This window comes from Heloderma suspectum, chromosome Z, assembly GCF_057233095.1.
Source record: "Heloderma suspectum isolate Gila_16-S chromosome Z, 16-S_ref, whole genome shotgun sequence".
NCBI lineage: Eukaryota > Metazoa > Chordata > Lepidosauria > Squamata > Helodermatidae > Heloderma > Heloderma suspectum.
In genome coordinates this window covers 731868-748256 of record NC_139476.1, presented here as the reverse complement: position 1 = coordinate 748256, position 16389 = coordinate 731868, and the positions used below count along the sequence as shown (strand labels likewise).

General features: G+C 51.7%; 1 protein-coding gene across 7 annotated transcripts in view; it reads right to left on the bottom strand.

The window, feature by feature from the left end:
- Positions 1–2007: 2007 nt before the first annotated feature.
- Positions 2008–16389, bottom strand: part of LOC146333442 (small glutamine-rich tetratricopeptide repeat-containing protein alpha-like) — a 26570-nt gene continuing 12188 nt past the window's right edge. For 6 of the 7 annotated variants that reach the window (XM_084825936.1, XM_084825932.1, XM_084825937.1 and 3 more), the window contains 8 exons: positions 13476–13575; positions 12420–12524; positions 11632–11770; positions 11162–11224; positions 10101–10138; positions 6362–6451; positions 4551–4677; positions 2008–3892 (listed from right to left, as the gene is read on the bottom strand). In XM_084825936.1, coding sequence (XP_084682062.1) covers positions 4563–4677; positions 6362–6451; positions 10101–10138; positions 11162–11224; positions 11632–11770; positions 12420–12524; positions 13476–13575 — 650 coding nt within the window. In that variant the 3' untranslated portion in view covers positions 2008–3892; positions 4551–4562. Of the gene's footprint in view, positions 3893–4550; positions 4678–6361; positions 6452–10013; positions 10139–11161; positions 11225–11631; positions 11771–12419; positions 12525–13475; positions 13576–16389 lie in introns of those variants that run through there. The other variant, XM_084825938.1, reaches the window with a different exon arrangement.

Genomic DNA, 16389 nt, shown 5'->3' with positions numbered 1-16389 from the left:
AATAGATAAATAGGTACCGCCTCGGCGGGAAAGGTAACAGCGTTCCGTGCACCTTGGTGTTCAGTCATGCTGGCCACATGACCATGGAAGCGTCTTCGGACAGCACTGGCTCTTTGGCTTAGAAACAGGGATGAGCACCGCACCCTAGAGTCGGACACGACTGGTTGGGCCTGTTGGGAGTTGGAGTCCAATGTTATCCAAAGACTTCTGCTCTAACCACTACACTGCACTGCTATGTGGACCCACCTCTGCTCTGACCCGAAGTGGCTTTCTGTCATCGAATAGTAGGGCTGGAAGGGGACCACAAGACCATAGAGTCCAACCCTCTTTGAAGCCAGCCTGGTGCCCTCCAAATGTTTTGAACTTCAACTCCCATCAGCCTCTGGCAACGGCCAACGGTCAGGAATGCTGGAGTTGCAGCTCGGAGCATTGCAAGGGCACCAGGTTGGGGAAGGATGGATTAGATACTTCCATGGAGGATGCAACATGATGGCAGCTGGCCCTGGAAGCTGAGCCTCTATGTTTAGTGGCAGTCTGGAGCTGAGCACCAGAGGCAAGGAACCAGGAAGGAGGAGTTGGCTGTGGGACTGGACAAATTCCTGGAGAGGCCCAACAAGGGCTGCTAGCCCTGATGGCTCTATGCTACCCCCAGTATCAGAGGCAGCGTGCCTGTGTGCACCTCTTGCTGGGGAGCATGGGCAGAGTCCTGTTGCAGTCATGTCCTGCTTGTGGGTTTCCTGTGGGCAGCTGGTTGGCTGATGTGCACACAGAACACTGGATGAGATGGACGCTGGGTCTGATCCAGCAAGGCTCTTCTCTTACAGGATTATCTGGCTGCCCACTGTCAGGAACAGGATGCTGGGGTTAGGGTTGCCCAACCTGGGTCTGCTTCAAAACAAGTAACCTTACATTCTCACTCAAGGTTATAGGTTTCTGCCCTTTCTTATGGGCCCCCGAGCACAGAATCCATCTTTTCCACAGCTGGGTGGGCATCTCTGTTGTGCCATCCTCCGCACAGAATCCATCTTTTCCACAGCTGGGTGGGCATCTCTGTTGTGCCATCCTCCGAGACCCCTTTCCTGGTCAGCCCCCCCATCACCATTAGCCGTAGGCGGCCTCCTAGGCCCAAGGCTCCTCTGGAAACCAGCTGCAGGGAGCAAACCGCGAGGCAAAGGCAGCAACCACCTTTCGGCCCTGCTTGTGAGCTTCAGAATGGGGCACCTGAATAGCCAGTTTAGAAAAATCCAGATGCCAGATCTAACCCAGCATGTGTTGGCAGATCTTTCCATGTCCCTCAGGTTACTAGAACTCATAGAATAGTAGGGCTGGAAGGGGCCCACAAGACCATCGAGTCCAACCCCCTGCTCAAGGCAGGATTCCAAGTCAGAGTGAATAGGAAGTGAATTTCTGAACCCATATACAAGAATTAAACTCTACAATTCGCTTTTGTAATTGGATACTGCAATGCTTATAGCAGATGGAAAGAGGTTTCACCTGTCAACTGTTCTATGTTTTAGTAGTTGGTCCCAAAATTGACTTTTATCTGCACCTTTTGCTGTATAACCTTAGCTATGTATTACACTTTGATATAAATGTTTTATAGTGTTTTGTAGATGGCATTACTACTTTTTACTTGCACCTTTTGTTGTGCAATCCCAAGCAATGTTTCATCAATGTTTTATAGTATATTATAAATCTCATTGTTGTATGCTTGTTACTCGTAAGATCAGCAGTTTGTTGGGGTCCCTTTCTTTGTCACAGGGGACAAAAACATTAGGGCTGCTCCTTTGACCGTGACCCATCCCTTGAATTTTTGCGCAGCACTACGGGATGGGCCAGCCCCTCAAACACTCCCGCCCCCGTGCCTCCTTCACAAACAGGGAGCCCAGGTAGGCATGCCTGACTTGCCACAGGGCCACTTTGTCTGCGCCAGAGCTGGGCCCCGAAACTCCCGCTGCGCTCTGGTCAGCCCGAGGCAAGGGAGCGACAGGCTGACATGAGAAGGCAAACCGTGCCAAAAGAAGTTTATTTTCTACATTAAAAAAATGAAAACAGTGCCAATTTTTGGAAACAGAACGTGTGTTGAAGGAGTCAGAAGGCTCTTCCTCAGCACCCAGAAGCGCAAAGGCAGCAACCCCGACTCCCCTTTTGGGATTACTCCCTTATTTTCCTCGAGGCAGCTTTGCCATCTTGGAAATGTCATCCCTCCATCACCCCCAAACTTTCCTGCTCCAAGTTTTATGAAGGACACTCAACAGTTCTGTTTTCAGCAGTCCCAGACTAGGCTGGAACTGGAGGTCCAGTTCAGATGCGTCTGGTTGGGCAGGGGGAGCCAAGCCCGTATACCGCCCCCCACCCACCCCATCCTCGTGAGGTCTGTTTAAGAGCTGCGACAGAGCACAGGCCTTCCAGGCACCAGGCTACTTCCAGGCTACTGTCCAGGCAGCTACGCTTGGGCCTGGGCTGGGCGAAACAGAAGTGCCCCATTGCAGGAAGGCCGAGATCCAAGAGCAGAGCTGGGGATGGCGGTGCAGTCCCCCGGAGGGAAAGGCAGCATGGCTCCGGGCTGAGCAGGAGGGAAGGGGGCTGAATCCAGGCCTCCTTTCTGCTGAGCTACTCATGTTTGGAAATGGCCCCCACCCCTGACCCAGAACCTCACACAGAACCTGCTTGATCTGACTTGTTGGAGAAGGAGGGAGAGACACTCCCCACCCCTGGCTGAGGCTGGGGGGCCAAGCAGCCAGCAAGGAGGGGGCTGTTTCAGACCCTGCTCTTTGAGGGATGCTCCTTTGAGCCCCCGACCCCAGAAATAGCCTTCAAGGGCTGGTTTCCTGGCATGTATGAGACACCCCTGGGCTAGGGTGTGTCAGCTGGCAGGCCTGTCTCTGCCCAGCTGGAGAAAGATGCAAACTGCCACCAGGAAACTGAACCCCGGGTGCAACCGTGGGTGTCCGACACTCAATGTCCACTGTGAATGGGTCCCGTCGGATCTCCTGGGGTCACCTGTGGGCAGAACTCCCTCCCTCTGAAAAACAAAAGCCAAACTGGAACTAAAAACACTGTAAAAACCCTAATCTGCCCACCACTCTGACTATTCATATCATGCTTACCATGATCTTAAAACAAATCAAAGGAGTCCCATTTAAAAACAAAATGAAGAGAGAGCTCCCATTTGCAAAAATCCCAGAATATGGTCTTCGGCCCCCCCTACTATCAGCTCCCCCCCGCCCCCCCCACCAGCAACACACATGGTCACACAAATCCTCCTCCTGCCAGGTGCCTGTTCACCGTTTGATGTTACAGGCATGCGGGTGCTGTGCCCAGGGACAGGCAACGGGCCAACGGCGGCAAACTTCGAAGCGCCCCCACCCGCCGGCTCGTTGGTGCCAGAAAGAGTCAGCAAAGGTGGCAGACGGGGAAGCGGAAACAGAAACCCCTCCAAGCTGGGAGGCAAATGGGTCTGTAAGAAGAGGGGGGAGGATCGCCCCCCCCCCCCCCCCGGTGGCTCGAAAGCGTGCGGGTCCAGAGTGGAGTGTTCTTCCGAGCAGCAGTGCTTCCCCGAGCGGGGAGCGGGGGGATTTAAAATCACCGGACATTTGGCTGCTTCTTGGGGGGGGAGAAGGGGGGACGCTGGTCTGTGGTCAACTGTTTGCTGGCTTTTCTGGAGAGGCCCGCCCCGCAGGAGCAGAGCGTGGCGGGAGGAGAGCGGGCAGACTACAAGAAACTGTCTGTAACATGCAGGTCGGATCAGGGTTGGCTCCCCACCCGTTGTCCCGCTTGGGGTTTTCCAGCTGGAGAGACAGCAAGACAAAGATGGGCTGTCCAATTCCTTTTTCTTCTTCCTTTCTTCTTTTCCCTGTAGTGAAGGATGTCTCCCCAGAAAAGAGAAGCCCTGGAAGAAAGATAAACACACACCCACACGCGTGTTGATGAGTTTAACTCTTCTCTCCTCAGTTGCTTTCTCTTCCACAGTTCCTCCAGTTGCCCCACCCTCCCCAAATTCACAAAATTATTTGGCTGCAGAGCATAGTCTGTCCTCACTGGGCAGTCAGGCAGGGTGCTCCCTTCTGCTTTTTCCCCCTAAAGCTTTTTTGTACTTCTGCAAACCCTGGGTTTCCCTCGAGCACCCTCTGACTTCTCAGCAGCCCCACTTTGGCTACAATCGTGATGGCATTGGCCACCAGAGGTCAGTATTAGACAGAATGGGAGGGTCTCTGAACATGGAGGTTCTTTTTAGTGGACCTGGCCAACTGATCACCTCTTCTGCACTTTTACTGAGTCCCTTTTTGTGCGGGGACAGATTTTAAACCAAGTAAATTAACTTATTTAAGGTGCAATCCTATGAATGTATAGACAGAAGAAGTCTGACAACTCCCTGTGCTGGCTGGGGAATGCTGGGAGTTGTTGGACTTTTTCCTGTCTAAACATGCGTAGGATTGCACCTTTTTTCACTGCATGCTGGCAACTGGTCCATGTAAAGAGGGTGAAAATGGGGCAGTGCGCATGAGTGTGTACATGCTCATAAGAGAGAAACAGACTTGTAAACTCACCTGCTGGCTCTCTCATTCCTGCTGCTCTTCGTTGCTGTTGCTGGGGGTCCGACTCCGGATTTGGCTGCGCAGCTGTTCTATTAGTTCTGGATTTTGCTGCTGCATCTGCTGAGCAAACTGTTGGCCTCTGTAGCAGAAGAAGGAAAACCCGGCACAAAGAGTTATTATTGATTACTGACGTTCATTTACTATTTTTTAATTTATTGCATTTCTATGCCAGCCCAATAACCAAAGCTCTGTGGGCAGTTCACAACAATGAAAACCATTAAATGTATCATGCTAAAATACATTATAAAAGTTTAAAACAACAATGTAAAATAAAAAATAGAAACTCAAACTTTACAGGCAAAGCTTCAGTTCATGTTATCTACAGGAGACATGCCACAACCAGAAAGAACAAGCAAAGAGTTATATATCTGTCGCCCCACACATGGCACAGAACACTTGGCCAACTCAAATGCCTAGCAGCCCCAGCCAAACCCTACTTGTGGTTCAGACAACACTTCAAAAGACAAAAGAGCTCTCCTTGCAGTTTTACATTTCTGTGATTAAAAATAAGGTTCTGTGTCCATCTAAATGCCCATCAGCTTTGTCACATCGCAGTACAAATTATGTAATTGCACATGGCATAGAGTATGTCCTTAATTTTTCCATGCCTTTTAGTTTCAGTGAATGTTGCCTAAGGACTCAATCCATAGAATTCCTAGGAATGGGACCCAATGTACTTTTTCAGGCGTTTACACATTTCTTAAGCATTGCTTGGGAATCTATAGAATTCATACACGTTGCATACAAGGACTCGGTTGATCAGACCATACAATTTTCACTTAGCCTTGTTCAGCCCTTTGCCTAACACACTTTGCCAACAAACAGAATTCTTAGCTATACTACAGAATACCTGGTTTTTGTATCTGCCTGTAACACTTCTACACATAATAATATCAAAACACTTCGTAGGCCTTACCTAGCCACAGTGCTAACAACAACCCTGTAAGGTTACGTCTGAATTATTATCCACATATTTCAGATAGAAGAGAAAAGGACTGAGGGTCTTAGAGAGAGCTGCTTGCTTACGGCCACCTAGTCATGCAACGTCTGAACTAGGGACTTCCTTTTCATTTTATTTTTTATCGAGCTTATCAAACATGTACAAATTATAGTTTATAATCCATTCTTCAGTTTATAAATATTACATAACATAAAAATAGCACCATCATATGCCAAGGAAACTAATAAATAACTATCTTAGGGTGCAATCTAATGCACGTTTAGACAGAAAAAAAGTCCTTCAACTCCCAGCATTCTGCAGCCAGAGTTACAGGACTTTTTTCTGTCTAAACATGCATAGGATTGTGCCCTTAATCTATTAAACCCCAGATGTTGAAATCAATGTAGTCTATAGCTAGGATACCCACTGCTACTAAAGCAAAGACTTTGGGTCTATACTGGTTCCAGGGTTGGGTAAGTGGAGATCGAATTCTCTGAAAGAATCATGAAAGGAACCAGAAGACCTTTGTATGGCTGAGGGTGGTCAAGCTGAAAGAGCTGGAGTCATAGGCGGGGATGCAGCAAGAAGTGAACAGCCAAGAGGGTGGGACAAAGCCACGGGGAGCTTTAAAGGGTCAGGGAACCATTTATGCTGGATCCAGAAGGGAACACGAAGCTAGCAAAGGGATCTGAGGACAGCACCCAGTCTGGGCGATGGGAGAGGAATAGAAAGAACATAAGAAGAAACACGCAACGGATGGATCGCTGCTCCTTCCTGTGCACTGGAGGCAGCTGCATAGAGAGCGCGCGCGTGTTCTACTCACGCCTGGATAAGGCTGGCGAGGTCGTTGGGGGAAGCGCTGGCTCCAGGCGTCGCCATGGGATTGTGGCCGCCCGAAATCATTCCTGACATCCTACAAAAAAAAGGGGGGGGGGCTTTGTGATGTGGGGTGATAAGAAAGGAGCTCTTCCCTGCCTGCTCACCATTACTAGACTGAAATACACAGAAGGCCCTTGAGTGGTTTGAGCCACGAATCCACCTGTTTCGTAAAAGGAGATCCAAGGAACAGGAAAAGCGGTTCTGAAAACACCATCATGGCCCCCAAACACTCTGGCTTCAGAGCTGGGAACTCGCTCCTCCCCCTGCTACCATGAAATGGCTTCTTAAAAGCCTTAGAAATTGCCAGGATGGACAGGGAAAGTCAGTGGAAGAAACAGGATTCACAGCCCCTGACTCTTTAGGAGGAAAACAGTCATTCCCCACCCCACCCTGCCAGCATTTCACCATGTGTTGGGATTCTCCTTCTGGGCAGGTTAAAGCCACAAAAAGGCAGATTTTTCTGTGCATGAGAAAATAAAGGATTAAAAACCTTGAAGGGGAAACAAAGCAACACTGGATACTTTCCAAAAGCATTAGAAAAACTGTTTGAAATTTTGGTACACGGAACTGTGGCAAATAGCTGGGAGGGGGATTATTGTACCAGCTGAAATGAGCTAAAGGAAAAGTATCTGATTGTCACATAATGTGGCATGTTTTATGTTCTATACACACCAGGGATATAACAGGTAATATTTCTCAAAGCCTTTCCACAGATTATGGAAAAGAGACTAAAGGCTGGCTGGCTGGCTGGGGAATGCTGGGAGTTTTAGCACTTTTTTGTGTCTAAACATGCACAGGATTACACCCTAAATATAATTTGTTATTGTGAAGAAGCCTAAAGAAAATCTCCAAGCAGCCAATGGATTCTACCTATAGTTTTGTCTGCAAAGGGCAGATAAATGTATTAATCTCTGTCAATAATTAGATTCAAATTTGATGTGCGTGGTTTTTTCTTTGTCTTTGGAAAATTAATACAATTAAAATAAATTCACTGGGAAACCACAAAAAAAGAAAACCTGACTGAAACTCCCAGTCATCTCATCTCCCTCCCACCTCCCCACACACCTCCAGTCCTAAGCAGTTTGTGTGTCTGATAGACCCAAGACGGGAGACGGATACTGGCTGGAGGTGATTTTTCCTACTCTTTCCCCATCCCTTGTTCCTCATATGCCGTGTCTTTTAGATAGTACGCCTGAGGACAGGGAGCATCCTACGAACTTTGTAGGGCTCTCTGGGAGTCTGTCTGGCTAAGAAGCAGGGTAGAAATGACTGCAATAAATAATACAAATGCATAATTCCAGAGAAGACCCACTGGCTTCCCTGGGGGCATCAGAAGGAGGGGAAAACAGGGCCTCTCCCTGCCCTTCTCTGAGCCTTCTCTCACCCTCTGATGACTGGGATTGCCCTCCAGTCAAAAGGGCCGAGGCCTCCCCTTTCTCCTCAGCCACCTCAGAAGCTGGAGGCCTTGCGTGTCTGGCCCTGCTCCGTGGAAGAGGAGCTCACAGCCCTTTGAGGAAGGCCTCATTATCATCATTTCAAGGGTGGGGTGGTGGCGGCGAGGAAGGATTTCTCTTGCTACCGGTGGGCACTTCTCCTGCTCTTCCTTCTCCCCCCACAGAGACCACAAGAGTGCCACCCCGCGGAAGCAAACCCCGTGGCAGACGGCGAGGGAGAAAGCCACAGGAAAATGCACCAATGGCATTTGGAAATAAGCTTCCACCCAAAGCTGCCAGAGTGCGGCTCACTGCCTCAAAGAATCATAGAATAGTAGGGTTGGAAGGGGCCTACAAGGCCATCGAGTCCAACTCCCTGCTCAATGCAGGAATCCAAGTCAGAGCATCCCTGGCAGATGGCTGTCCAGCCTCGTCTTGAAGGCCTCCAGTGTGGGAGAGCCCACCACCTCCCCAGGTAATTGGTTCCACTGTCGTATTGCTCTTACAGTCAGGACGTTTTTCCTGATGTTCAGCCGGAATCTGGCTTCCTGGCACTTGAGCCCATGATTCCGTGTCCTGCACTCTGGGATGATCAAGAAGAGATCCTGGCCTTCTTCTCTGGGACAACCTTTCAAGGACTTGAAGAGTGCTATCCTATCTCCCCTCAGTCTTCTCTTCTCAAGGCTAGACATGCCCAGTTCTTTCAGTCTCTCTTCATAGGGCTTTGTTTCCAGTCCCCTGATCATCTTTGTTGCCCTCCTCTGAACCCTCTCCAGTTTGTCCGCATCCTCCTTAAGGTGTGGTGCCCAGAACTGGACACAGTACTCCAGATGAGGCCTAACCAGTGCTGAGTAGAGGGGAACTAGGACTTCTCGGGATTTGGAAGCGATGCTTCTATGAATGCAACCCAAAAGAGCATTGGCCTTTTTTGCAGACACATCCCATTGTTGGCTCATATTCAGCTTGTGATCGACAACAATTCCAAGATCCTTCTCACTTGTAGTGTGGTTGAGCCACGTATCCCCCATCTTGTCACTGTGCATTTGGTTTCTTTTTCCTAGGTGCAGAACTTGGCATTTGCCCCTATTAAATGTTATTCTGTTGTTTTCTGCCCAGCGCTCCAGTCTATCCAGATCACTTTGAATTTTGTTTCTGTCTTCCAAAGTATTAGCTATCCCGCCCAATTTTGTGTCATCTGCAAATCTGATCAGCATTCCCTGCACCTCCTCCTCCAAGTCATTAATACAAATGTGGAAGAACACTGGGCCCAGGACTGAGCCCTGCGGTACCCCACTCGTTACCTCTCCCCAGTTTGAGAAGGTCCCATTGATAAGCCCTCTTTGAGTCCGATTCTGTAGCCAACTGTGAATCCACCGGATCGTTGTTTCATCTAGCCCACTTTGAGCTCGTTTGCTCATCAGGAGATCATGGGGCACTTTGTCGAAAGCTTTGCTGAAGTCAAGATATATGATGTCCACAGCATTCCCACAGTCCACAAGGGAGGTGACTTGATCAAAAAATGAGATCAGATTTGTCTGGCAGGACTTGTGCTTGACAAATCCATGTTGGCTTCGAGTAATCACGGCATTGTTTTCAAGGTGCTTCCAGATGGATTGCTTTATCATCTGCTCCAGAATTTTCCCAGGGATTGATGTCAGACTGACTGGTCTGTAGTTCCCAGGTTCCTCCTTTTTACCCTTTTTGAAGATAGGGACAACGTTAGCCCTCCTCCCATCATCTGGCACTTCCCCCATCCTCCATGATTTCTCAAAGAGAATAGACAGCGGTTCTGAGAGTTCTTCTTCCAGTTCCTTTATGACTCTAGGATGCAGTTCATCTGGCCCTGGAGATTTGAACTCATTAAAAGCGCCTCTTTTAATATGGCGCTTGCCTTCTGCCGTTTTAATAAGTATATGGATTTTTAAAATAAAATAAAAACATCTGCCAATGGATTTAAATCAGGGACACCGTTCTCAGTAGCTTGGAATGTTTCATAACCCATTGACTGACTCACGCCACAGTCCTATGCATGCTGACTAGTCAGAAGACAGCCCACCTGTCTTCAGTGGGGGCTTACTCCCACATAAACGCGCGGAGGACTCCAGCCTGAGCACAGCAGCTTCACTGATCTCAGGGCAGCTTGGCTCCGTGCCGTGTCTTTGTGCGGGGTGCGGGACTTTGAGAGAAACCCGACCTCAAAAGGAACAACCTTTTTATAGAAACCCAAAACTGAGACGTTCCCATACTTACAGCTGTTGTACTTGTGGGTTGTTCATCAGGTTAGATGCCTATTTCGTTTTTTAAAAGGAGAAAATTGTTATTTTTTTTAAATGCAACTACACATACTTCATGGCAGTTTCATGCTATATTCAAACACATTCAAAGCTTTGTACTACTTCGATAGGAATACTGGTAAATATCTGTTGCTTTCCAGATGAGATTGGACTCCAGTTCCTATCAGCCCCAGCCAACATGGCCAAAGGTCAGGGATGATGGGAGTTGGGGTTCAACCTCAAGTTGCCCACCCCCACCGTACACTATTTTCTTCCCCTCGCCCCTCTAAAATGTAGCTGATTTAGGCCAGGAAAAACTTCAGCATCCTACACTTAGTATTTTGCCCTCCCTGCCAGATCAAACACACAGCTCCGACGGACCGTTCCCTGGGACTGCGGACTCCGGCTTCACCCATCCGCCAGAGAAGGAGCAGCTGCAGGGAGCTTGTTTCTGCCCCCCCTCCCCAGCAAGAAGGAACACATAGAAGGATTCTGAAGCTAAGAGGTAGGGGCTGGATCTTGCTTTGGTGCCCCGGGCGACACCCTGGAAGAAGGAAACCTTGGCAGCCGCAGAGCGATGGCACTGTGTAAGCAATACTCCCCCTGCATCCACTTTGGTCCCCCAAAAATTATTCCAGAAGAAAAAAAGGACCAAGGCAAGGAATGCTAAGCAGGCGATTCTGGCATGCCCTGTGCAGCCGCTCGAAAGGCCCCTGATGGAAGAAGCGGGACCAGAGAGAGCCGTCTTCCCTGAGTTGTCTGTTCAGCAGAGTCTTGACTGCTCTGATGGGCAGCAGCTCTTGGACGGAACGCCTTCCCAACGCCCGCCCCTTTCTTAAGCTGCCAACGCTGCTGGGGATTGAGGCCCCTCCTGGGCTCTACTGTTAAGCCAGGGTCTCCTCCCCAGATTGCTCTGCTCGGCTTGGGCCGGCAACCCCCCACCCTCTTCTGCTGTGCAAGGACACGCCTGGCACCTTTCCGCCTTCCCGGGGCAAATGCAGAGCGCGATCGGACCAACATGGCGCAACCTCCACTCACCATGCTCATGAAGCCGGGGTTGTTGAGCAGGCCGGCCAGGTCGAGCCCTCCAGCACCTCCTGTCTGCGGAGACAACCGGGGGGGGGGGGGGGACACATATCAGGGCAGTGAACACACACTGGATGCGTTCAGGGTGAGGCGGGCTTTACCCTATAAAGAGCCATTGACCACAAGGAAAGACGTTCGGAGGCACGGCTGATGGTGGGCAGAGCCAAAGGCAATACTGGGCAGAGTTTGCAAAACTGTGCCACCCCATTGCCTCCCCGCCCCCCGTGCCACCCCATCTTCCATCTTCTTCCGCCTCTCTCTCTGTTCCATCAACTCCTTTCTCCCCTCCTTCTCTCTGTGCCACCTCGTCCCCGCCCCCCTCTTGCCACCCCATCCCTGTATGAAATTAGGCCAAGGGCAGCAGGTCCCCCCCAGATTAGGGAGCCTCTCCCAGCTCCCCCTGCCATGTTCCAGGAACCCACCGGGCTCGGTGCCTCCTTCATTTTCTGCTCCGTGACTTTCAGGTTCGACTTGTACGTCTCGTTGTCCGGATCGAGCTCCAGGGCTTTTCTGTAGTAGACGACAGCTTCTGAGAGTTTGTTCAGACTGGACAGCGCTAAGCTGCAGAAAGGCAGGGGGGCGGGGAGAAAAATAATTGGGAAATGAGGCTGCCCGCTCACTTGCACCCCCGTGAAACAGTTGTTTGAAAAGGCTGCCCCCTTCCTCTGGTTTAAGGAACAGCTACGGGCACCTACATACACAATGCTCCATCTTCTGTTTTGGTTGGAAACAGCCTGGTTGGGAGAGAACCCAGGAACGCTGGATAAACAGCACATGCAGCAGCAAGACCTCGGAGCCACAGAGGGGAAGCCCCGCCAGGCTCCCCATAGATTTCAAAGGCCAGAACACAGCAGTGGGAGCCTGCAGTTTAGCTCTTGCACTAGCAGACGGGACAGGAGAACTGCGCTGGGTTCTTCCTCCCTGCAGAGAGTGGACGACCCCCCCCCCCAGCTGCGTGGAACTATCACACTTGCGGAGCAACCAAGGCTGCCATGGCTCTGTCCACCTGTTAAATTCTTCAGGGCTGCCTCTGCTCCGCATCCTCCACCATCTGAGGTGCGCTTGGAAGTCCCTGTGGACAGGGTCTGCTCGGTGGTGGCACCTGTCTGCCCAGAGCATGAGATGGCGTCTCTTCACACAAGCCCCACACCCCAGCACAGTGGGCTCAGATCCCTGAAGTGGGCGGATGTTAAGCGGCAGCAGGCCTCACCCCATCCTGCCGTACGCTTTGCTGTATTTGGGATCAATATGTATGGCTCTTTCGCAGTCTCTAACTGCTCCGGCGTAGTTTCCGAGTTTGCTGTAAGCAGCAGCCCTGGAGAGAAAGAAAGAGGGACTCTCAACACAAGTTCCCTGGCTTCTCCTCACGGGCTGTAATTCAGCAGCGGGAATGAAAGGCACACCGCACACTTGCTGAACGGAAGTTCTGAGATAAGAACAGAAGAGCCCTGATGCTGAATCAGGCCAAGGGCCCACCCAGTCCAGCATTCTGATCACACAGGGGCCAACCAGCTGTCGACTGGGAACCCGCAAGCAGGCCATAGCACAACAGCACCCTCCCGCCCATGATCCCCAGCAACCGGTGTACATAGGCTCACTGCCTTTGGTACTGGAGGTAGCACAGACCCATGAAACACCGATTGTCTCCTCCTCCAGGAATTTGTCCAATCCCCTTTTAAAACCCTCAATGGCATCTTAAAGCCATTAAGCAAGCGCAGCAATTTGAGAAACTACTTAGAGGCATCACACAAAGTGTTTCTTATTGATCCACTTCTAAACTTCAGCGTCCACACTGGGCACAAAATGCAATCCCAATTAATGGTAAGGGACAGGGGTGTCGAACCCTGGACTATTTCAGAGAGGCTCTCAGGGGCCACATTCCAGTGGTGGGCGGGGCCAGGGGCAAAAGGGGCGGAGCCCAAACATCTTCCTGCCAGCCATTCAGCCTCAGGAGAAGCAATTCAATTGTTTTAGAAAACTGCAAGGTGAAGACAGGGCGGAGGGGGAACTCGCCTGCTCCTCCTTTCCTTCTCTCCTTCCTTCTGCCGGCTGTTTTTTGAAGGTTCCCATTTATTAGCAGGGTTATAAATTTGCTTTGAGAAGGGTGGGGTGCTTCATAATAAGACACCCCAAACCGGGCGTGGGGAAAGAAGCTGAAACAAGAGGGAAGACTCTTTCCACCCCTGTGCAGAGCGGGGACAGTGTTTGGAGTTCCGCACAGAACCAAGTGGCGAAGAGGAGACAGCAACCCCTAAGCAGCATTCACCTGTTGCAATAGTACACCGCGTTGGACGGGTTCAGTTCGATGGCTTTTCCGTAGTACAAGATGGCACTTTCGAAGTTTTCCGCTTTCATCTGCTCGTTCCCTAGTGAGGATAAATGAGGGAATGGGTTATAGAGGACACCAGCCGCTCTGCTTAGGACCGGGGCCTGCTGGGGACACCGGGGCCTGCTGGGGACACCGGGGCCTGCTGGGGACTCCGGGGCCTGCTGGGGACTCCGGGGCCTGCTGGGGACTCCGGGGCCTGCTGGGGACTCCGGGGCCTGCTGGGGACTCCGGGGCCTGCTGGGGACTCCGGGGCCTGCTGGGGACTCCGGGGCCTGCTGGGGACTCCGGGGCCTGCTGGGGACTCCGGGGCCTCCCCTCCCCCCACCCCGGGCTCCTCAAGATCCTAGTTGCTCCTCCTGTGCCTCCGGCTTCTCCTGCCCAACCGGCACCACAGTGCAGCCAAGGAGGGCCCTATGACGGCTTCTCACTTGGCAACACGGTCCCTCCTCCTCTTCCAGTGCCCTCAGCCTCTCTCACGTCACCTGGGGCTCCTAACCACCTCGTCCTTCGTTCCTTCCAGTATCTCTTTTCTGCTGCCTGGTCTTTGCTTCCCCTTCATCAGCACCAGCTTCCGCCCCCTGCCCCATTCAAAGCCCTGCTGAGGAGCGAATGACCCTCCCAGCGGGGAGGGCCGGAAAGCAGGGGAGGAGGAAACGCACGTCCAGCACTGCCAAGCCATGCCAGTGCACAGCTGCCCACTGGGCAGGCCAGCTCTGGAACCTGCGGCTACCACTGCATGGCGTCCTTGTAGGGCCAGTCGACACGCAACACACGCGGGAGGCAGAACCGACAAAGGCAAAGTCGCTCAAGCGGTGAGCGTGATCCACCGCCCCGGGGTCCGGCAGGGCAGCCGCTGGCCCAGGAGACCTCCTGCTCTCCAGAGCGCCGGGCACCCCATGCTCGACTGCCCCACCTCCTCCAGCAATACCCTCTCCCGCTGAGGGGGGGCCTCCTGGGGGGGGGGCTTGTGGTAGTGGGAGATGCGATCCTTAGACACATAGACAGCTGGGTTTGTGATGGGCGTGTAGCCCGCAGGGTGAACTGCCTGCCTGGTGCGACGGCTGCGGATATCACGCGCCCTCTAGGTAGCCTGGCAGATAGCGCTGGGGTGGAGTCAGTGGCCGTGGACCGTGTTGGTACCAATGACGCGGGGACATGTAGCTGTGACGTCCTGGAAGCCAAACTTAGGTTGCTAGGCAGGTGTTGAAATCCAGGGCCACCCAGGTGGCTTTCTCGGAAGTGCTACCTGCTCCAGGCGCAGGGCCAGCGGGACAGGCGAAGCCGAGGGGTCTCAGTGCGTGGATGAGACGGAGGTGCCGGGAGGAAGGGTTCAGATTTCTTAGGCACTGGGAACGTTTTGGGACAACCCGGGCCTGTACAAGAGGGGCGGGCTCCGCTTGAGCCCAAATGGAACCAGGCTGCTGGCGCTAACAGAAAAGGGGGGCAGAGCAGCTTTTAAACTCAGCCCTGGGGGAAAGCCGACAGGAGCTGGGAAGCATCCGGTTTGGGCGAAATCATCCCAAAGGGATGAAGATGAAAATGCTTTTGAGTGCCCGAATGTAGAAGGGGAGGAAACGGGCCAGGAGCACGTGGCAGAACATAAGAGCTCATCAAAGGGGCCAACGTCCCATGGCAAAAGAGGCACACGCCAGAGGCATCTGGAGAGGGACACCGTGTAGAGGCGTTTCTATGCAAATGCTAGAAGCCTCCGTGCCAAAATGGGAGAGTCGGAGCGCCTGGTTTTAAGGGAGAACCTGGATGTAGTGGGCATTGCAGAAACCTGGTGGAGTGGAGAGAACCAGTGGATACGGTCATCTCTGGATATGAACTCCTCAGGAAGGCCAGGGAAGGGCGCACCGGGGGAGGTGTTGCCCTGTACGTCAGAGAGGCACAGTGTCGAGCGGAAGAGAACTCCTGGAGGGGGTAGGCTCTTCCACAGAAGCACTGTGGGGGACCATACCAGGCTCCGAAGCTCATTTAGTGCTAGGAACGTGCTATCATCCCCCAGACCAGAATGCTCAGAGTGACCTTGAGATGGAAAATGAAATCAGGGAGGCCTCCAAACAAGGCAGTGTTGTAATAATGGGCAACTTCGGTTACCCCCACACTGACTGGACAAATGCATGTTCCAGCCACGAGAAGGAGGTGAAATTTCTAGATGCCCTAAACAATTGTGCCCTAGAAGAGTCGGTCATGGAACCGACCAGAGGGGAGGCGACCTTGGATTTAATCCTAAGTGGTGTCGCCCAGGACCTAGTACCAGATGTAAATGTTGCTGAACCAGCTGGAAACAGTGATCACCGTGCTATCAGATTTAATATCTATTTCAGTGGGAAATTGCCCAGGAAGTCCAACACAGTCACATTTGACTTCAAAAGAGGAAAGTTCTCTAAAATGAGGGGAATGGTGAAACGGAAGCTAGAAGGGGGAGCCAAGGGGATTAAATCCTTCAGAATGCTTGGAGATTACTCAAAACCACAACAATAGAAGCCCGGCTAAAATGTATACCACAGGTGAGGAAAGGCAGCACCAAGTCCAAGGGGTCGCCGGCATGGCTGACAAACAGTGGTAAGGGAGCTATCAGAGGAAAGAGAGCTTCCTTCAGAAAACAGAGGTCTTGCCCAAGTGAGGAAAACAAAAGGGAACACAAGCTTGCCAAAGGCGATACAAGCCGACAACAAGAGACGCAACAAAGCATTTTGAAGAGCATATCGCTAACAACATCAAGGCCAACAGTAAAGAATTCTTTAAATACATCAGAAGCAGAAAACCAGCTGGGGGGCAGTTGGACCACTGGATGACAATGGAGTTAAAGGAGTAGTGAAGGAGGACAAGGAGACTGCAGAGAAGC